The following is a 22,649-nucleotide window of genomic DNA, read 5'->3' as shown; positions in this document are numbered from 1 at the left end:
CTCCATCCAGCAGAGTTTGCCCCCTGATACCCATTGATTCTAGTTTTGCTCAGACTCTTTAATGCACACTCAATCGAGTGTGGCTTTAATGTCATGGGCTGTTACTCTCACCTCACCTCAGGAGTTCAGCCCCTTTGACCTCATGATGGCCTTTGTCCAAACATGGTCAGGAGCTGAGTGGGCCTGTGAAACCCAACCTGAATGTCAGGAAGGATGTTTCCCTTTGCCAGTCTGCAAGGTAGCACTGCCCTTCCTTATTGAGATAGGAGACCCTGAGGGGACTTGACGGGGTGGATGCTGAGATGTTTCCCATTGTGGGAGTATATACAACTCAGGGACACAGTTTAAAAATAAAAGGGTTTTCATTTAAGATGTAGATGAATCATTTTTCTCTCTAGAAGGTTAGTGATTCCCTCCATCAGGGTGAGAAGTTCCTTTCTGTTTATGCCCCTCAATATTATCCATCTCAATCGGTATACGTGACAATAAATAAATCAACATTTACTCTCAGTCTCTTCTGCTCCAAGGAAAAAACCCTGTCTGTCCAATCTCTCTTCACTACGGGATCGCACCAGCCAAGGAAGCATCCTGGTAAATCTCCTTGGCACTCTCTTCGGTGCCATCACATCTCTCCTATCATATGGAATCCAGAACAGCACACAGCTGTACTCTAGCTGAGGCCTCACCAACAATTTACACAGTATAAGCATAAACTCAGAACCCCACTGGTCTTCACCTTCCACCCCACCAACCTCTGTATACATCATATCATCGTCATTTCCGCCACCTCCAAGCAGACCCCACCACCAGGGATATATTTCCCTCTCCACCCCTATCAGCATTCAGGAGAGACCACTCCCTCCGCGACTCCCTCGTCAGGTCCACACCCCCCACCAACCCAACCTCCACTCCCGGCACCTTCCCCTGCAACCGCAAGAATTGCAAAACCTGTTCCCACACCTCCCCCCTCACCTCCCTCCAAGGCCCCAATGGATCCTTCTATATCCATCGCAAATTCACCTGCACCTCCACACACATCATTTACTGTATCCGCTTCACTCGATGTGGTCTCCTCTACATTGGGGAGACAGGCCGCCTACTTGCGGAATGTTTCAGAGAACACCTCTGGGACACCCGCACCAACCGACCCAACCGCCCCGTGGCTGAGCACTTTAACTCCCCCTCCCACTCTGCCAATGACATGCAGGTCCTTGGCCTCCTCCATCGCCAGATCCTGGCCACACGACGCTTGGAGGAAGAGCACCTCATCTTCCGCCTAGGAACCCTCCAACTACACGGGATGAATGTAGATTTCTCCAGCTTCCTCATTTCCCCTCCCCCCACCTTATCTCAGTCCCAACCCCCAGATTCAGCACTGCCCTCTTGACCTGCAATCTTCTTCCCGACCTCTCCGCCCCCACCCCCTCTCCGGCCTATCACCCTCACCTCCTTCCACCTATCGTATTCCCAGTGCCCCTCCCCCAAATTCCCTCCCCCCTACTTTTTATCTTAGCCCGCTTGGCACACCAGCCTCATTCCGGAAGAAGGGCTTATGCCCGAAACGTCGATTCTCCTGCTCCTCGGATGCTGCCTGACCTGCTGCGTTTTTCCAGCACCACATTTTTCAACTCTGGTACTCCAGAACTGCAGTCCTCATTTTCTCCACATGGTATTAGGGGCAAAATACTGACTTGGATTGAACATTGGTTGGCTGACAGGAAACAAAGAATAGCCCTACACACAGATGAAAAAAACCACTATTTCGACTGGGATAACACATCTATCCTGGGACAGGCTAAGCAAAGACATGCCAGAGAATTCCTAGAGGCCTGGCACTCCAACCACAACGCCATAAACAAACACATAGACCTAGATACCATCCATCAACCCCTCAGAAAACGAACAGGAAATGACATCACCACAAGCCCCAGGAACCCCATCCAGGACAAACATATAAATAGAAAGCAGGAGACAACAGCTTCGCTTCACTTGGAGGTTGCCACTGATGATGTTACCTAGCCGGGTAATGAAACGTCTGGATATCAAACCTACAGCTCAGCGAGCAAACCTACACCCTAAACAAAGAGTAGTGATAAACGGCTTCCTTTCGGAATGGCAGGCGGTGACAAGTGGTGTGCTGCAGGGATCAGTGCTGGGACCGCAGCTTTTTACAATGTACATTAATGATATAGATGAAGGTATTAAAAGTAATATTAGCAAATTTGCTGATGACACAAAGCTGGGTGGCAGGGTGAAATGTGAGGAGGATGTTAGGAGAATACAGGGTGTCTTGGACAGGCTAGGTGAGTGGACGGATGCATGGCAGATGCAGTTTAATGTGGATAAATGTGTGGTTATCCACTTTGGTGGCAGGAACAGGAAGGCAGATTACTACCTAAAATGGAGTCAAGGTAGGTAAAGGGGCAGTACAACGCGATCTAGGTGTTCTTGTACATCAGTCAATGAAAGCAAGCATGCAGGTACAACAGGCAGTGAAGAAAGCTAATAGCATGCTGGCCTTCATAACAAGAGGGATTGAGTATAGAAGCAAAGAGATCCTTCTGCAGCTGTACAGGGCCCTGGTGAGACCGCACCTGGAACATTGAGCACAGTTTTGGTCTCCAAATTTGAGGAAAGATATTCTGACTATTGAGGGAGTGCAGCGTAGGTTCACGAAGTCAATTCCCAGAATGGCAGGACTATCTTACAATGAAAGATTGGAACGACTGCACTTGTATACGCTTGAGTTTAGAAGGCTGAGAGGGGATCTGATTGAGACGTATAAGATTATTAAAGGATTGGACACTCTGGAGGCAAGTAGCATGTTTCCACTGATGGGGAAGTTCCAAACCAGAGGACACAATTTAAAAATAAGGGGTAGGCCATTTAGAACAAAGTTGAGGAGAAACTTCTTAACCCAGAGAGTGGTGGGTGTGTGGAATGCTCTGCCCCAGAAGACTGTGGAGGCCAAGTCTCTGGATACTTTCAAGAAAGAGTTGGATAGAGCTCTTAAGGATAGTGGAATCAAGGGTTATGGGGATAAGGCAGGAACAGGATACTGATTGAGGATGATCAGCCATGATCATAATGAATGGTGGTGCTGGCTTGATGGGCCGAATAGCCTACTGCTGCACCTATTGTCTATTGCCCCTCATGATTTTATAAACCTCTATAAGGTCACCTCTCAGCCTTCAACGCTCAAGGGAAAACAGCCCCAGCCTATTCAGCCTCCTCCTATAGCTCAAACCCTCCAACCCTGGCAACATCCTTGTAGATCTTTTCTAAACCCTTTCAAGCTTCTTAACATCCTTCCCATAGAAGGGAAACAGGAATTGCACACAGTATTCCAAAAGTGGCCTTAACATTGTGCTGTACAGTTGCAACATGACCTCCCAACTCCTATACTCAATGTACTGACCACTTAAGGCAAGCACACCAAATGCTTCCTGTGTCTTAAACACTATTCTTCAACAAATAAAGGCACGAACTCTATATGCCAGATTACAACAGGATCTGGACCAGATGGGCCAATGGGCTGAGAAGTGGCAGATGGAGTTTAATTCAGATAAATGCGAGGTGCTGGCATTTTGGGAAAGCAAATCTTAGCAGGGCTTGTACACTTAATGGTAAGGTCCTAGGGAGTGTTGCTGAACAAAGAGACCTTGGAGTGCAGGTTCATAGCTCCTTGAAAGTGGAGTCGCAGGTAGATAGGATAATGAAGAAGGTGTTTGATATGCTTTCCTTTATTGGTCAGAGTATTGAGTATAGGAGTTGGGAGGTCATGTTGCGGCTGTACAGGACATTGGTTAGGCCACTGTTGGAATATTGCGTGCAATTCTGGTCTCCTTCCTATCGGAAAGATGTTGTGAAACTTGAAAGGGTTCAGAAAAGATTTACAAGGATGTTGCCAGGGTTGGAGGATTTGAGCTATAGGGAGAGGCTGAACAGGCTGGGGCTGTTTTTCCTGCAGCGTCAGAGGCTGAGGGGTGACCTTATAGAGGTTTACAAAATTATGAGGAGCATGGATAGGGTAAATAGGCAAAGTCTTTTCCCTGGGGTCGGGGAGTCCAGAACTAGAGGGCATAGGTTTAGGGTGAGAGGGGAAAGATATAAAAGAGACCTATGGGGAAACCTTTTCAAACAGAGGGTGGTGTGTGTATGGAATGAGCTGCCAGAGGAAGTGGTGGAGGCTGGTACAATTGCAACATTTAAGAGGCATTTGGATGGGTATATGAATAGGAAGGGTTTGGAGGGATATGGGCCAGGTGCTGGCAGGTGGGACTAGATTGGGTTGGGATATCTGGTCGGCATGGATGGGTTGGTTCCACGCTGTACATCTCTGTGACTCTATGCCACCTTAACCACTTTACTTACTTGTCCCACTACCTCATGGAATTGATGTACATGCACACCAAGGTATCTGATCCTCGGTGCTTCCCAAAGTTCTACTGTTCACGTATTCCTTTACAAGTGCATCACCTCACATTTATCCAGGCTGAATTCTAGTTGCCACTGATGAGCCCATCTGACCAGCCCATCAGTGTCCTCCTAAAATCTAAGACTGTCGAAAGTGTGATGCTGGAAAAGCACAGCAGGTCAGGCAGCATCTGAGCAGCAGGAGAATCGATGTTTCGGGCAGAAGCCCTGCCTCTATTCCTGGTGATGCTCATGCTCAAAAGCATCAATTCTCCTGCTCCTCGGCTCCTGCCTGACCTGCTGTGCTTTTCCAGCATGACACTGTCGACTCTGATCTCCAGCGTCTGTAGTCCTCACTTTCTCCTAAACTCTAAGGCTATCCTCCTCACTATTAATCACCCCATCAATTTGTGTATCATCTGCATCTTACTGATCAGCCCCCACCACATTTAAGTCTAAATCATTTATCTAAACTACAAAAAGGGCCCCAACAGAGAACCCTGTGGGATTCCACTAGACAGAGACTTCTGGTCACAAAACACACAACTGCATCACTTTCTGTTTCCTGCCACTTAGCTAACAGAGGACCCAATGCTCCAAATTTCCTTGGATCCTATGGGGTCTTACTTTCACTGTCAATCAGTTTCTCATGTGGGACCTTGACAAAATCCTTGCTGCAGTTCAAGTACATAAGCATTGTTTTCACCTACACACCTACCTCTGAAAAATTCAGTCAAAGTGGGTCAGACATGTCATCCCATTAACATAGCTATACTGATTGTTCTTGATTAACCCCGCCTCTCCAAATACAGATTAATTCGGTCGCTCAAAATCACCTCCAATAGTTACGTCACTACTAAAGTTAGACTCAACAAAGGGGCAAATTACTGCAGATGCTGAAATCTGTTCTGAAGGCAACAAAATTGGAGATCACAGTGGGTGATCAAAATATCTTATGAAGGCCTTATGCCCAAAACGTCGACTCGGATGCTGCAGCACCACACTCTTGACTCTGATATCCTGCATCTGCAGTTCTCATTTTGTCCCTGCCTGTACACTAACCCATCAAATGGTGATGGGATGTGCTGTGTGCTCAAATATGCAGCAGAGTTTTGATGAGGATAGGCTCATGTTGAATGGCAGATGGGAGGCTGGCCAGAAGATTACTGGGGCTGACAGGTGAGGGCTTCAGCAGCTGATGAGCTGAGATTAAGCCTGGAAGTAGAAAATATTATGGAGATTTTAGCAAGGCACAATATGAGGAATATGGTTCATTCTTCATGTCCACCGGTTTTGGTAACAATCATGGCAAATAAACCTTTCTACAATTGTCTAGATGATCTTGATCTAAAGTTTTTTCCTGCAGTTATCCTGCTGATAGAGCATGTTTGGATGATTAATTGGCAAATCTCTCATGTAACTTGAACTGCAGTGAGTTTGTGGAATGGTTTGAGATTCCAGGGCTAGATATTCTTTTGTATATCAGTGTAAAATCTTTTGTTTGTAAAGTAAGGAATACAGCTTCACAAGCAGTACTACCAGGAACAACACCAAGTGGCTGCCTGGTAATTTGGACTTGCCAAACAGATTTCTATGGAGACAATGTCCTTTTAATCAAAGCCCAATGGTTTTTGATGTCAATAAAGCTCGTCAATTGTTGATGTACTCCTCCCACTAAGAAGTCTCTTTGTGCTTCATTTAAGTTAGAAGCACAATTAATCTGTCCTGATGAGCTGGTCACCAATAACTTGCATTGATACACCATCTTTAATGCAATGTAACATCCCAATGTACTTTGCAGGTTATATGAGGGGGTCAGAGAACAAAGCTAGCTTCAAAAGACCAAAGAAGTAAAGAGATTCAAGAGGAAATGTTGGAGTTTTGACCTGAGGCACCGAAGGCTCAGCCACCATTCAGGGAGCCACGAAAATCAGGGAGGCCAGAATTTGAGGAGCAAAACAATCACGAATGGGAGTTGTGGAGGAGATGGTGAAGCTACAGAGAGGGGAAAACCAACCAGCTGAGAAATGTTAACCATTTTATGCACTATTTTTTCCAGGCAAATGACATTGAAGAAGATGAAAAGCAACAAATAATTCTCCCAACAGCATTTTTGGATATTAGGAGCCTAACATTTCCTGAAGCACCAGATACTAAAACCTTACCAAAGTTGATGGATTTAGCGAAGGAATATTATGACCCCAAGCCTCCTGTAAGTCTGAGTCACTGTCATTTGCACTCGACAATTCAAGAACCAGGGGATCAGTATCAGGATTTTTGACAAGGTTAAGATGACTGGCACAGGGATGGAAGATTGGTTTAACCCATATTGAGATGGTGAGAGACTGTTTGATATGTGGCATTAATGATGTAACCATGCAAAAGCACCTCCTAGCTGAACCCCAACTGGATTTCAAACAGGCACTGCAACTTGCTTTGTCATTAGAAAGTGCAGCAAGTGGAGCTTATGAATTGCAGGGTAGAAATGGACACCACCCTCTCCAGGCCAACTGAGCTTGGGGAACACCACTTCAGTGCAGGCAATTGCATAGCCTCCCTCAGGACACATCCTGAATAAAGGGAGTCTACATTGGCCCACAGCAAAACCCAAAAACAAAGCCAAACCTCGGCCAAACGGTTAACATTTCCTTTAGGATCTGGGCTGGCAAGCTCTTGTCATTTCGCTGCTCGTTGGATGCTGCCTGAACTGCTGTGCTCTTCCAGCACCACTAATCCAGTATAAGCTCTTGTCATTGCTCAGTATGTGGACTCAAGACAGCAAGAGAGTCCCACGAGACATTAATGCTGAGTTCTATCCTGAAGGCCTCACTGGGTGTGCCCTCCAAGATGTCCTCTCTTACTGCAGCTGTGACATTCTCCTTAAATCAGTAACACAACTCCCCATATTTATTACATCCCTCTCTATCACACCTGAAACATCTAAACCCTGGGAACAGAGCTGCCAGTCCTGTCCTTCTCTCAACAAAGTTAATGTTAGGGCTACGACATCATAGTCCCATGTCCTAATCCAGGCTCTAAGCTCATCTGCCTTACCTGTTATACTCCTTGCATTGAAATAAATACACTTCAAACCACCTGTCCCGCAATCCTCATTAACCTGCTCCTGCCTGTTTTCCCATTAGACTGACTTAATTTAACCACTACCTTCTCCTTAATCGTTCCACATGCTGACTGCTCTGGTTCCCGTCCGCTGTTTAGAACATAGAACATAGAACATAGAACATAGAACAATATAGCACAGAACAGGCCCTTCGGCCCACGATGTTGTGCCGAACTTCTAACCTAGATTAAGCACCCATCCATGTACCTATCCAAATGCCGCTTAAAGGTCGCCAATGATTCTGACTCTACCACTCCCACGGGCAGCGCATTCCATGCCCCCACCACTCTCTGGGTAAAGAACCCACCTCTGACATCTCCCCTGTACCTTCCACCCTTCACCTTAAATTTATGACCCCTTGTAACACTCTGTTGTACCCGGGGAAAAAGTTTCTGACTGTCTACTCTATCTATTCCTCTGATCATCTTATAAACCTCTATCAAGTCACCCCTCATCCTTCGCCGTTCCAACGAGAAAAGGCCGAGAACTCTCAACCTATCCTCGTACGACCTACTCTCCATTCCAGGCAACATCCTGGTAAATCTTCTCTGCACCCTCTCCAAAGCTTCCACATCTTTCCTAAAGTGAGGCGACCAGAACTGCACACAGTACTCCAACTGTGGCCTAACCAAAGTCCTGTACAGCTGCAACATCACTTCACGACTCTTGAATTCAATCCCTCTGCTAATGAACGATAATACTCCATAGGCCTTCTTACAAACTCTATCCACCTGAGTGGCAACCTTCAAAGATCTATGTACATAGACCCCAAGATCCCTCTGTTCCTCCACCTGACTAAGAACCCTACCATTAACCCTGTATTCCGCATTCTTATTTGTCCTTCCAAAATGGACAACCTCACACTTGGCAGGGTTGAACTCCATCTGCCACTCCTCAGCCCAGCTCTGCATCATATCTAAGTCCCTCTGCAGCCGACAACAGCCCTCCTCACTGTCCACAACTCCACCTATCTTCGTATCATCTGCAAATTTACTGACCCACCCTTCGACTCCCTCATCTAAGTCATTAATAAAATTTACAAACAGCAGAGGACCCAGAACTGATCCCTGCGGAACTCCACTTGTAACTGGGCTCCAGGCTGAATATTTACCATCTACCACCACTCTCTGCCTTCGACCGGTTAGCCAGTTTTCAATCCAATTGGCCAAATTTCCCTCTATCCCATGCCTCCTGACTTTCCGCATAAGCCTACCATGGGGAACCTTATCAAATGCCTTACTAAAAACCATGTACACTACATCCACTGCTCTACCCTCATCCACATGCTTGGTCACCTCCTCGAAGAATTCAATAAGACTTGTAAGGCAAGACCTACCCTTCACAAATCCGTGCTGGCTGTCCCTAATCAAGCAGTGTCTTTCCAGATACTCGTAAATCCTATCCCTCAGTACCCTTTCCATTACTTTGCCTACCACAGAAGTAAGACTAACTGGCCTGTAATTCCCGGGGTTATCCCTATTCCCTTTTTTGAACAGGGGCACAACATTCGCTACTCTCCAGTCCCCTGGTACCACTGGTTTCCTGATTTCTATGCCACAACCAAAGTTTCAAATATTCTATTAACCCACGTGTCTTCCTGCTCCCCACATCCTACTAGTTTGCTGATAAGACACTCGATGCCTTAGTGTTAATGTTCCAAAGTTCACTGATTCCGGAAAGGTTGCATCAGCCTGGAAAGTGCAATTACAACTCCTTTATCCACAGGGGAGAGGGGCAGAAAACAAGAAACTATCTACTACTCGGTTTAACTAATATGGGGAAGATGTTAAAATCAAATCATTGAAGGAGTTTATAACTGGGCACTTAGAAAAACTCAAAGTAATTGTGAGGAGTCATCATTGTTGTGTGAAATCATGTATAATCAATTGACTTGAGTACTTTAAAGGAGTAATAGATACTGGGAACCAGTCGATGTACTCAACTTAGATTTCCAGAAGGCATTTAATAATGTGTCAGTTACAATGTCAGGTAGGGGCTCGTGGTGTTAAGAGTAGCATATTAACACAGATAGAAGATGGCTGGCTGCCTGAAAACAGAGAATCATGAATGGTCTTTATCTCAGTTGGCAAGATGTGACAAGACATGTCTTGCAGGGGTCTTTGTTGAGGCCTCAACTCTTTCTTTTACAATTGATATCAATGACTTTGACAAGGGGTATAAAGCAATGGTCGCTAAATCTGCAGCTGACACAAAGACAGGCTGGGTAATACTTTGTGAGAGAACAGAATGAGATTCAGACGAACATCGATGGGTCTAGTGAAGAGCAAAAATATGGGAAATGGAGTATTTTGTAGAAAAATGTGAAATCATTCACGTCAAGAGGAAGAATAAAAAAAGCAGAGTATTGTCTAAATGGAGAATGAAGCTGAATTCCAAGCTGTAAAAGGGATTAGAATTTCTGGTGCTTTAGTTACAACAAGGTAATTAGCAGGTACTGCACAATTCAAATTGAACATAAAGTGAAGAGGTAATGCATCATTTATACAGAGTATAGGAAAGACCACATCTCGCTTACTATGTGCAGGTTTGTTTTCCTTATTTAAGGAAGGATGTAAATGGATTGCCAGTGGTTCAGAAGAGGTTTATGAGACTAATACCTGGAATGAGAGGGTTGTCTCATGAGGAAAGGTTGGACAGAGCAGGCTTGTTTCAACTGAAGTTTAGAAGAGTGAGGGGTGACTGATTGAAATGTATAAGATCCCAAATGGTCTCGATAAGGTGACTGTGGTAAGGATGTTTCCTCTTGTGGGCCAGTACAGAAAGGGGAACTGTTTAAAAATTAGGGGTTGCAGTTTTAGGATAGAAAAGAGAAACATTTTCCCTCAGTCAGAATTTAGCATGTTATTTTAATAAGATCCCCCTTTAGATTGGTTCATCTAAACTCCTAAAAATTCAGTCTCTCTCCATACATCAGACCTGTCATCCTAGAAACCATTCTAGGAAACTTTCACTGCACTCCCTCCATCACCAGAACATCCTCCTTCAGATAAGGAAACCAAAACTGCTCTCAATATCCACGGTGTTGTTAACGCAAAATGAGGCATGTTTAATAAGTGATCTCAGAATAAAGGATCCCTAGGGAACAGTGACCTTAACAATGTTGAATTTAACATTTGGAGAGTGAGAAGAATGAGAGGTGACCTTATTGAAATGTAAAATTCTTCAGGGACTTGACAGGATAGATGCAGAAAGGCTGTTTCCCCTTGTGGAAGAGTCTTATACCATAGGGCATCATCTCAAAGCCTAAAGTTGCCCATTTAAGATAAAGAAGAGGAGGATTTTATTCTCTAAAGGAGTGCCAATTGTGTGTGGGGGTGGGGGGTGGAGGTGGATGGGGGGGTGGAGGGAGAGTATGGTTGTCAGTGTAGCGTTCAGGTAATAAGTACTTGGCTCTCAGGGTCAATCCCTCAATGAGAAACACACTCGCCTCTGTTCACAGTGATTGCCAACCAGCAAACAGATTTCAGACAAACTTAAAAGACAGCAAAAACAGTGACAAGTCACAGACTCAGCGGTAAACATCAGCGGTTTGCAGTATGGACTATGAACCTGATCATGGTAATTTCAAAATGTGAGCATTGAGAACCAGCCAGATAGACAGCAGCCCATGGTATTGTCCAGTGTTCAGTAATTTGAATCCAACTTTGCAAATAGGTCAGGAGTTCATTGAAGACAATAGAGAAGACAACTTGGATTGGCTCTGGAAATTTAAACAGCTATCTTGTAGATAGTATTAAAATATACCCACTATCCAAATGAGCAGAACTCACGCACTGGATGACTAATAATGTTGGTTCTCAACGTAACTGACTGACTTGGAACAATGAGTCCAGTACCAGTCGAATATTGACCTGGTCTTGGGGCAGGGCTTCACAACTTCAATATTGCATGGACTTTTTTGAGATGTAGAGAGATTTTTGTTAGTTCAGGGAATGTGGGTGTCACTGACTGAGCCACCATTTATTGTCCATCCCTAATTGCCCCTCAAAGGTGGTGGTGAGTTACTGCTGTCCATGTGATTTAAGGATACTCAGTGCTTTCAGAGAGGGAGATGCAAGATTTTGACTTGAAAATCTGAAGGACCAGCAATATAATTCTATTTCAGGATGGGTGGGACTTTGTGGGCAGTTTGCAGGGGCTCATGTTCCCATGTATCTGCTGCCCTTACCCTTCTAGATGGAAGTGATCATGGGTTTGGAAAGTCCTGTTGAAGGACTTCTGGTGAATTGCTGTATTACACCTTGTAGATGATACACACAGTTGCTACTGAGTGTTGGTGGTGGAGGGACAATTCATTTATTCGCTTATGGAATGTGAGTGTTGCTAGCTGGGCCAACATTTATTGCCTGTCCCTAGTTGCCTTTTGAGAAGTTGGGAATGAGCTGTCTTCTTGAAGCGCTGCAGTCTGTGTGCTGTAGAGAAACCCACAATGCCCTTAGGGAGGGAATTCCAGGATTGTGACCCAGTGACAGCGAACGAACAGGGATATATTTCCAAGTCAGGATGATGAGTGGCTTGGAGGGGAACTTGAAGGGGGTGTTTCCATGTACCTGCTGCCCATGTCCTTCTGGATGGTTATGGGTTTGCAAAGTGCTGTCTGAGGAGTCTTGGTGAATTACTGCAGTGCATTGTGTTGATAGTACACATAAACAATGAGGGAGTGGACAGACAGAGTGTATTTACACATTTACTAACTCCCTGCACTGCCAAGACTTAAAGTCTATACCAAACTCACAGCAAGAAATCTTTATGCCACACAACATGTACACGTACATTGGGCTGCTCCCCTGGTCATGGTCTAAAACCCCCTCTGATGGCATCTTCCTCAGGATTCCCCCACTTCATCCCCAACAATGTTTGGCTGTTGCTGAAACTACCTGCACCTTCTGACCCTGCACTCACTCTCCCCCACTATCTCACTCCCTCCCCCCAACCTGGTCCCTGCACCCACCACCCCCCAGCTCCCTCCCCTCCCCACTCCTTCATCAGTCTGCTGTCTGCCATCTTGACCCTACCATCGATAACTCTCTCCCATTGGGTCCCCTCCCCCATTCACCCATTGTACTCTATGCTACTCTCTCCCCACCCCCACCCTCCTCTAGCTTATCTCTCCACGCTTCAGGCTCACTGCCTTTATTCCTGATGAAGGGCTTTTGCCCGAAACGTCGATTTCGCTGCTCCTTGGATGCTGCCTGAACTGCTGTGCTCTTCCAGCACCACTAATCCAGAATCTGGCTTCCAGCATCTGCAGTCATTGTTTTTACCCCATTGGTTATTAGTCCAGTTAAATTTGAGATATTTACTCTCTTTGAAGATTTTTTAAAAATATAAAGTGGAAATGGTTACATTGCTGGCTAATTACAAAGCAGTTTACAACATGATTGCAGGTTTTGGAAAGGAATGACTATTCAGAGTGTATTGGTGTTCTACAAAGAGCAAATGGATAAATCAACAGCCAATTTTTTTCTTTGTGTTGTTGCTGAAGGTGGTTTATTGTCCAGGCCACCCGGAATATGTCTATATCTTTCTCCAAATGTGTCAAAGGAATCTCTAATATCCATGGCAAACCCTCAGCACTGTGCTGGAATGTTAATCTGTGTGTTGTAATCTCCTTCCAGCAATCAACCCCTGAGGACCCGGAGAGGTGTGCTCACTACCGACTGCCATAAGACCATAAGACCATAAGACATAGGAGTGGAAGTAAGGCCATTCGGCCCATCGAGTCCACTCCGCCATTCAATCATGGCTGATGCGCATTTCAGCTCCACTTGCCAGCATTCTCCCCGTAGCCCTTAATTCCTCTAGACAACAAGAACCTATCAATCTCGGCCTTGAAGACATTTAGCGTCCCGGCTTCCACTGCACTCCGTGGCAATGAATTCCACAGGCCCACCACTCTCTGGCTGAAGAAATGTCTCCGCATTTCCGTTCTGAAATGACCCCCTCTAATTCTAAGGCTGTGTCCACGGGTCCTAGTCTCCTCGCCTAACAGAAACAATTTTCTAGCATCCACCTTTTCAAAGCCATGTATTATTTTGTACGTCTCTATTAGATCTCCCCTTAATCTTCTAAACTCCAACGAATACAACCCCAGTATCCTCAGCCGTTCCTCATATGCTAGACCTGTCATTCCAGGGATCATCCGTGTGAATCTCCGCTGGACACGTTCCAGTGCCAGTATGTCCTTCCTGAGGTGTGGGGACCAAAACTGGACACAGTACTCCAAATGGGGCCTAACCAGAGCTTTATAAAGTCTTAGTAGTACATCTCTGCTTTTATATTCCAACCCTCTTGAGATAAGAGACAACATTGCATTCGCTTTCTTAATCACAGACTCAACCTGCATGTTTACCTTTAGAGAATCCTCGACTAGCACTCCCAGATCCCTTTGTGCTTTGGCTTTATTAAGTTTCTCACCATTTAGAAAGTAGTCCATTCCTATATTCTTTTTGCCAAAGTGCAAGACCTCGCACTTGCTCACGTTAAATTCCATCAGCCATTTCCTGGACCACTCTCCCAACCTGTCTAGATCCTTCTGTAGCCTCCCCACTTCCTCAGTACTACCTGCCTGTCTACCTAACTTTGTATCATCGGCAAACTTCGCTAGAATGCCCCCGGTTCCCTCATCCAAATCATTAATATATAATGCGAACAGCTGTGGCCCCAGCACCGAACCCTGCGGGACACCGCTCGTCACCGGCTGCCATTCTGAAAAAGAACCTTTTATCCCAACTCTCTGCCTTCTGTTAGATAGCCAATCCTCAATCCATCCCAGCAGCTCACCTCGAACACCATGGGCCCTCACCTTGCTCAGCAGTCTCCCGTGTGGCACCTTATCAAAGGCCTTTTGAAAGTCCAGATAGACCACATCCACTGGGTTCCCCTGGTCTAACCTACTTGTTACCTCTTCAAAAAATTCCAACAGGTTTGTCAGGCATGACCTCCCTTTACTAAATCCATGTTGACTTGTTCTAATCAGACTCTGCTCTTCCAAGAATTTAGAAACCTCATCCTTAATGATGGATTCTAGAATTTTACCAACAACCGAGGTTAAGCTGATTGGCCTATAATTTTCCATCTTTTGCCTTGATCCTTTCTTGAACAAGGGGGTTACTACAGCCATCTTCCAATCGTCCGGGACCTTTCCTGACTCCAGTGACTCTTGAAAGATCTCAACCAATGCCTCTGCTATTTCCTCAGCAACCTCTCTCAGAACTCTAGGGTGTATCCCATCGGGGCCAGGAGATTTATCAATTTTAAGACTTTTTAACTTTTCTAGCACTATCTCTTTCGTAATGGCAACCATACTCAACTCAGCCCGGTGACACCCTTTAATTTTTGGGATATTACTCCTGTCTTCCACTGTGAAAACTGACGCAAAGTACTTGTTAAGTTCTCCTGCTATTTCCTTATCTCCCATCACTAGGCTCCCTGCATCAGGCAAAAGAATGAGGAACACAATATTATGGGTGTTGCTCCTGCCACTTGGAATTTGTAACTGCTTCTTGTGTTGAATGGTAAACAGGGAGAAAGTGAGGACTGCAGATGCTGGAGATCAGAGCTGAAAAATGTCTTGCTGGAAAAGCACAGCAGGTCAGGCAGCATCAAAGGATCAGGAGAATCAACGTTTCGGGCAAAAGCCCTTCCTGAAGAAGCTCCTTTGAATGGTAAACAGACTAGCTGAAAAGAAATAGAGTTGAAGAGCTGAAGTTGAACATTAGTTCTGCTGATAGTGGAAATCTATCAATAGTTTGATCTTTAATAACTCAGATCCTCAATTTATAAAACAGAGAGGGCAAAATCAGAGAGTCTCGAATAAGGTCACTCTGCAGAATCTGCATAATTTTATTATCAAAATCGGAAATGTCTGCTTTTTACTAAATGAATTCCTGGTACACTGACTGTACACTGTCAGTTCATTCATCACACACACACACTTCTCTCTTTCAGGAGCTGATTGATCTACTGTTTGCAGCTTTTCTTCTCTGACTCAACAACAACTTGCATTTCTATTGCACCTTCAGTGCAATGTCCCAAGCCTTTTCCTACAGGAGCAATTGTCAAACAAGATTTGATACCAGGATGTATAGCCATATTAGGGCAGGTGCAAAAGGTTTGATTGGAAAGAATTTAAAATGCACTTAAAAGAGGAATGAGGTGGAGAGGTTAGGGAGGGAATGTTAGAACTCAGGGCAAGTAGATGAAGGCAAATCTACCAACTGTGCAATTAGAATTATGAAGAAATATAGATATATGTTAATATATGGAAGAATTTGAGAAGTATCGAGATAGGAAAGGGATGTAGGGGCTGGAGGATTTAATACAGAAAAAGTCATTGGGGAGTTGCCTGGTTGCTCATAATTTAGAATCTTAATCCATCCAACTTTTCTTGGGTAATTAGCCAAATCAGACCCCTCTCCAAGATTTTACCTAACACATAGCTGGAAACTTTTGTGCAGGTCTGAGGGAGTAGGGGGGTTGTCTATTAGAGACTTTCCTGAAGAGGATCTGGACAATAGAATTCTAGAAGCATTACAATACTAAATGAGGCCATTCAACTCAGTGGTTGAGCCGTGAAGTAAGTCTCACTCTCCTGTTTTTACCTCCAACCTCCATAACCTCAAAACTCAGAAATGGACGTGTGATGGAAACTCAATTTCTTACCAGGAAGAAATGGAGAACGATCATCCAGCCCCAGCCTCCATCAGGTGGGTCCACGTACTGTTTCACCTTCTGATTCCAACACTTTGTCTTTCTGGCCTCTTCCATCTTCCGTCAGCAGGTATGCAGAAACAGCTTCACTTGTTCCAGAACCCTGTCATATATTCACAGACATCATGGTTTGAAAATTACACAAACTCCCCTCTATAAAGTCACAGGCAACTTTGCTTGGAGTTCTGGTTATACTCCACAACCATCTGATGAAGGAGCAGTGCTCTGAAAGCTAGTGCTTCCAAATAAACCTGTCAGACTATAACCTGGGATTGTGTGATTTTTAACTTTGCTTTGAGTTGTTCCTTTTGATTCTGATGCACAGATTTCAATTCAGTGAAAATATCACTCCTCAATCAGGAATCAGCTCTGCTCCCCAAATGCATATCAGTCAAAATATGGGATCAGAGTGTGCCAAAAGTTGTGAATTAAGTTTTGGTAAAGGCTCCCACTCAGGGACAGCACCTACAGGGTGACCCTCCAGGTGACGGTACTGTACTAATCATGAGTAAAACTTCATCCAGTCCTGCCAATTCCTTTTCCAATCCAATCCTATCCAATCCAATCCAATCCATGCAACAAGTCAATGCCAATTAGGATGAAGGGCTTTTGCCCAAAACATCGATTTTCCTGCTCCTCGGATGCTGCCTGACCTGTTGCGCTTTTCCAGCACCACTCTGATTTTAGGAATATAATTAGGAGTCAACTGGGAATTTTCCACTTGAGGGTAATCAGATTAACAAATCTGGGTGAGGTGGGGGGAAATGGCCAGAGGACAGAAGGGGGGAGTGGAGAAGATGGACATGGTGGGGATGGGAAGAGGGGTTCTACTGCTGTGAGACCTTACTAAACACACAAGAGGTTTGGGAAGAAGGGGCCAAGGCCACAATGGACCGGGATGACTAAAGACTTACATTCTTCAAAAAGGCAATATTTCAATAATAATTTTTTCACTCCAGTCCCAGTACAGAGCTAATAGTTGGTTTGCAATCTTAATCTATATCCTCTTTAATGGAATCATTCCAAAGAGCTAAGGTTTTAAATGTTGTCAGAAACCAGCACATCCTGTGCCAGCTGTATTTAAACCAAGACCAATGAAGACAGGAAAGGGTTTCTGCTGGAAACACACAGCTGATGTTTCAGTCCCTAGGAGGGAGAATTTCTATTTGTGTTTTAGGAGGGTCATAGTTCTTTTTTTTAAAATTAGATTCTCTACAGTATGGAAACAAGCCCTTTGGCCCAACAAGTTCACACCGACTCTCCAAACAGTAATCCACCCAGACCCATTCCCCTACCCTACATTTATCCCTGACTAACGCACCTAACACTGTGAGCAATTTAGCCAATCCACCTGACCTGTATATCTTCGGATTGTGGGAGGAAACCAGAGCACCCAGAAGAAACCCACACAGACACGGTGAGAATGTGCAAACTCCACACAGACAGTTGCCCAAGGCAGGAATCGAACTGGGTCCCTGGTGCTGTGAGGCAGCATTGCTAACCACTGAGCCACCATGCAGCCCTTTTGTTCTATGACCAAATGCTTCTCTTTCAGCCATTTCCCAGCACTTTGGCATTACTACAATGTCAAAATTCATCTTATTAGAAAGAGGTCACTGGGTGGCCTGTTAACCCCTTGCCTGAGGTCTTGTGATTTACTGAGATTAAGCCTCTTAGCTCTGAGCACCAAGTTCCTTACGTTCCTTTAAGTGTTCACTCACCTGCTGCAGTCTCGAGGCTTGGTATTCTTGGAGTTCAATCAAAATTGCTCGATAGCTTGCTCTTCTAATCATTATTTTTCATTGTCCAAGACAGATGGAGTCAAACTTTAGAATAGTGAAGGTCCCATTCCCAGATCCTTGCACCTGCAGCACGGTGAATACAAAGTACTTTAATTCCTTGAAAATAAGTGGGTGGTAGATTTTTTTCCTATGACCCAGCAGAAATAGGTAATATTTTCAAATCCCCATGGATTTGACAGTTCAGAGTGTGGTTCAGAAAATCTTTACATGAACCGAAAAAAGTGGAAATTCAAAAATAAATACAGAATGTGCTGGAGAAGCTCAGCAGTGACTGAGGAAAGAGTTAATGTTTCAGTTCCTTGGACCTGGGAATGATGAAAAGTGTAACAGGTTTTACATATGTACATGCACATAAATAAATGTGTTTTAACCTTATTTATTGCAAGCTGGGCTTCTGGCTTGTGTGTTAATAATCAGTGGATTTCTGTGTGTCTGAAGTTAATAATTGTTTGCATTTCTGTAGCCATGGTGATTTTGAAACTTGGCTTTAGTGTGAATGGGTTTTGTGCACCACTCAGACATATTTATTTTAGATTATTTTGCAACAAAGAAAGGGAAATAATGGGACCTCCGGGTTTGTTTGAGACTTCTGTATTTTTAAATTGTTGAGGAGGGTTTAAATTAACATGAGGGTGAGAGAGAAGACACAACAGAGAGAGGTGCATAGTTAAAATTAGAAGAAATATCAAGTGAGTCATAAAGGCGCAGGGGAGCTTGGCAATGTTGGGTGGTATTGATTTAAGCTAGGAGCCATATGAACAAGGCAGAAGAGTTAAGGCCACAAATTAAACCATTGGAGTATGATGTCATTGTATTGAGAAATGATTGAGAGAGGAAGAACTGTCAGCTCAATATTCCAGGATATAGGATCTTCGGAGAGACAGGGAAGGAAGATAAAATGTTGCAATATTGATTCAGGAATCTATTACAGCAATAAGGAGGGATGACACTGTTGAAAGCTCCTCAAATTAAGCCATAGGAGTAGAACATAAAAACTAAAAAGGAGCTATCACATTGCTGGGTCTGTACTATAGGCCCCTAACAGTGCAAGAGAAAAAGAGGAGCAGGTATGGAGGTACGTTTCAGGGAAGCGTAAAAGTAATAGGGTGCTGAATGAGATGGTTTCAAATTTCCCAACATTAACTCAGGTAGTCATAGTGTCAAAGATTTTGAAGGAGCAGAATTCTTCAAATTTAATCCAGTACGTAGAATGCCCGACTAGACAGAGGGTGATCCTGGACTTAGGTAACGATGCTGGGTAAGGAGTTGACGTATCAGTGTGAGGGATATATTGTAGAAAGCCATCATATCACCATTAGATTCAAGATTGTCCTGGAAAATGATAAGGATGGGCCTAAAATCAAAAGTTCTGAAATGAGAGAAAGCCGATTTAAATAAGATCAGGTATGATTTAGCCAGAATGGACTGGAAGCAGATACTTTCAGGTAAATCTGTGTCAGAGCTGTGGGATACATCCAAAAAGGAAAGGTTGGTAGGTTATGAGAGGGATACAGTTTTTCAGAGAGATATTGAAATGTTAAGGAAGTGGGAAAAGTTGGCAAATAGAGTATAATGTGGGAAAATATGAAGTTGTTCATTTTGAAATGGAAAACAAAAGAACAGTGTATTATTTAAATGGAGAAAAACTGCAACACAAAGGGATGGGAAGTACCTGACTAGATTAGATTCCCTACAGTGTAGAAACAGGCCCTTCGGTCCAACCAGTCCACACTGACCCTCCGAAGAGTAGCCTAGCCAGACCCATCTCCCTCTGACTAATGCACCTAACACTATGGGTAATTTAGTATGGCCAATTCACCTGATCTGCACATCTTTGGACTGTGGGAGGAAACCGGAGCACCTGGAGGAAACCCAGGCAGATATGGGGAGAATGTGCAAACTCCACACAGACAGTCGCCAGAGGCTGGAATCGAACCTGGGACCCTGGTGCTGTGAGGCAACAGCGCTAACCACTAAGCTACTGTGCTGCCCACTTTTATATGATTACATTCCCTACAGTTTGGAAACAGGCCCTTCGGTGCAACAAGTAAGCCCACACCGACCCTCCGAACAGCAACCCACCCTGACCAATTCTACAATTACCCCTGACACTGATAATGCACCTAACACTACGGGTAATTTAGCATGGCCAATTCACGTAACCAGCACATCTTTGGACTGTGGGAGGAAACCGGAGCACCCAGAGGAAACACACGCAGACATAGGGAGAACGTGCAAACTCCACACAGACAGTTGCCTGAGGCGGGAATTGAACCTGGATCCTTGATGCTGTAAGGCAGCAGTGCTAACCACTGTGCCACTGTGCTGCCCCCCTGTGCATGAAACAGAGAAAATGGCATGGTGGCCCAGTGGTTAGCGCTGCTGCCTTACAGCATCAGGGACCTGGGTTCGATTCCAGCCTCGGGCGACTGTCTGTGTGGAGTTTGCATATTCTCCCAGTGTCTGCGTGGGTTTCCTCCGGTATTCTGGTTTCCTCCCACAATCCAAAGATGTGGACCTCTTGGGCCGAAGGGTCTATTGCCACACTGTAGGGATTCTATGAGCTAACACACAAGGACAACAGGTAATCAGGAAGGCCAATAGAATGTTGGCCCTTATTTCAAAGGATTTGGAGTGAAGAGTAGGGAAATCTTACTGCAGCTGTACAAGGTACTGGGGAGACCAAATCAGGAGTACAGTGAGCAGCTCTCATCCCCATATTTCGGGAAAGATATCATTTCATTGGAGACAGTTCAGAGAAGATTTACGGGAATGATCCCTGTATGGAGGGATTGTCTTATGAGCAAAGGATAAACAGGTTGGGACTCTACTCCATGGAGTTTAGAAGAATGAGACGTGATCACATTGAGACGCAGAGGATTCTTAAGGGGTTTGACAGGGTCAATGCTGAGAGGATGTTTCCCCTCATGGGGGGGTCTAGGACTAGAAGGCACAGCCTCAGCTTAAAGGGGCACTGATTTATGATTGAGATGAAGAGCAATTTCTTCTCTCAGAGGATTGTACATCTTTGGAATTCTTTTGCACAGAGAGCTGTGTGGGCAGAGTCCTTGTTTATATTTAAGACTGAGATTGATTCCCCGATTGATCGAGAATCTTGGAATATTGGGAAAAGGCAGGAAAGTAGACATGGGGAATGCCTGATCAACCCTGATCCTATTGAATCAGATCAGGATTGAGGGGCTGAACAACCTATTCCTGTTGCTATTTATTCTGATCTTATGGAAATAGGGAGAGTACAGAGCCAACATGTTCCATTAAAGATAAAAAGTGGGACCAGTAAGTCTTGTGAACACTGGAAAGCAAGGCATCTATAAGATTGGACAAACTGAAATCAGGGAGACCTATGGAAGATACCAGGAATTGAGAACAGCAGAAACCCTTGTGGGGAATGGAATGTGCCTGGGGATTTTAAAAAGGAAATTCGGAGAACAAAGCAGGTCTTGAAAGGAGAATGGCAGATAAATTTAAAGAAATTCTGTTATTTTACAAGATAAAGGTAAAGGAGGAGAGTACTTCATATTAATCTCTACCAGTGTGAGTTTAACTTGTGCTGTCGACATCACTCTGTATCACAAACCAGCCAACCATGCTGGCCACCAATATTTTCCAAATATGTTAGGGTAAAAAGGTAACTAAGAAAAGTAGGGCCCATTAAGGACCACATGGTAAATTGTGCATGGAGCCAGAGTACATAGGTAGAGCCCTACATGAATACTTTGCATCAGTGTTCACTTGAGAGGGACAACAGGTATAGAAATCAGGGAAAAGGACTGATTTACATAAAGAAATTAGCATAGCCAGCTGAGCTTCTGAGTGGTCTGTCAGGCTTAAAATAAGCAAATGTCCAAAGTGGATGAAATGTGTCCCAGGTTGTTGAGTCAGGCAAGGAAGGAAACTGTAGAGGTATTTATAAAAATGTTCAATTCCTCTCTGACCAAAGAGAGGTGTCAGACACTGGAAGACAGATAATATGCTCCTGTCATTCACGAAGGAGTAAAGAATAAACCGAGAAACTACAGGCCAGTCAATCTAACCTCAGTGATGGGGTAACTTTCGGAAGCAATTGAAGGACAGACTTAATCTGCATTTGAAGAGGCAGGGGTTAATCAAGAACACTCAGCCTTGTTGCATTAAGGAGAGGTCTTCAGATGGTAAGTTTGCTCGCTGAGCTAGTAGATTTGTTCACAGGCGTTTCGTCACCATGCTCAGTAACATCATCAGTGAGCCTCAAAAATGGCAAAGGAGATGTCTTGTCTGAGCAACTTGATTGAATTTTCCCAAAAGGACTGACGTGGTGTGTAAATGAGAGCAATGCATTCATTGTCATTTACTGGAATTCAGGAAGGCTTCTGACAGAGTCCCACATGGGAGATTGATAGTGAAGGTAAGAGCCCATGGGATCCAAGGATATTTGGAAAATTGGATCCAGAGTTGGCTGAGTGGCAGGAAGCAGAGGGTCTAGATTAGAGTGGTGTTAGAAAAGCATAGCAGGTCAGGCAGCATCCGAGGAGCAGGAAAATCGACATTTCGGGCAAAAGCCCTTCCTCAACATCTGC

At 44.5% G+C, this 22,649-nt stretch overlaps 1 protein-coding gene across 3 annotated transcripts in view; it reads right to left on the bottom strand.

The window, feature by feature from the left end:
- Nucleotides 1-22,649, bottom strand: part of slc16a4 (solute carrier family 16 member 4) — a 114,397-nt gene that overhangs the window by 55,589 nt on the left and 36,159 nt on the right. For 2 of the 3 annotated variants that reach the window (XR_011955488.1, XM_072563964.1), the window contains exons 2-3: nucleotides 17,992-18,135; nucleotides 16,223-16,373 (exon numbers count right to left, since the gene is read on the bottom strand). Coding sequence is in view for 2 of the 3 variants with exons in the window: in XM_072563964.1 (XP_072420065.1) it covers nucleotides 16,223-16,327 (105 nt within the window). In the remaining variant the exon portion in view is untranslated. The remainder of the gene's footprint in view (nucleotides 1-16,222; nucleotides 16,374-17,991; nucleotides 18,136-22,649) is intronic. The other variant, XM_072563965.1, reaches the window with a different exon arrangement.

Source organism: Chiloscyllium punctatum, chromosome 45 (assembly GCF_047496795.1).
Source record: "Chiloscyllium punctatum isolate Juve2018m chromosome 45, sChiPun1.3, whole genome shotgun sequence".
In the NCBI taxonomy this organism is placed as follows: domain Eukaryota; kingdom Metazoa; phylum Chordata; class Chondrichthyes; order Orectolobiformes; family Hemiscylliidae; genus Chiloscyllium; species Chiloscyllium punctatum.
The sequence above is the reverse complement of the archived record's forward strand: the minus strand, read 5'-3'. Positions and strand labels throughout refer to the sequence as shown.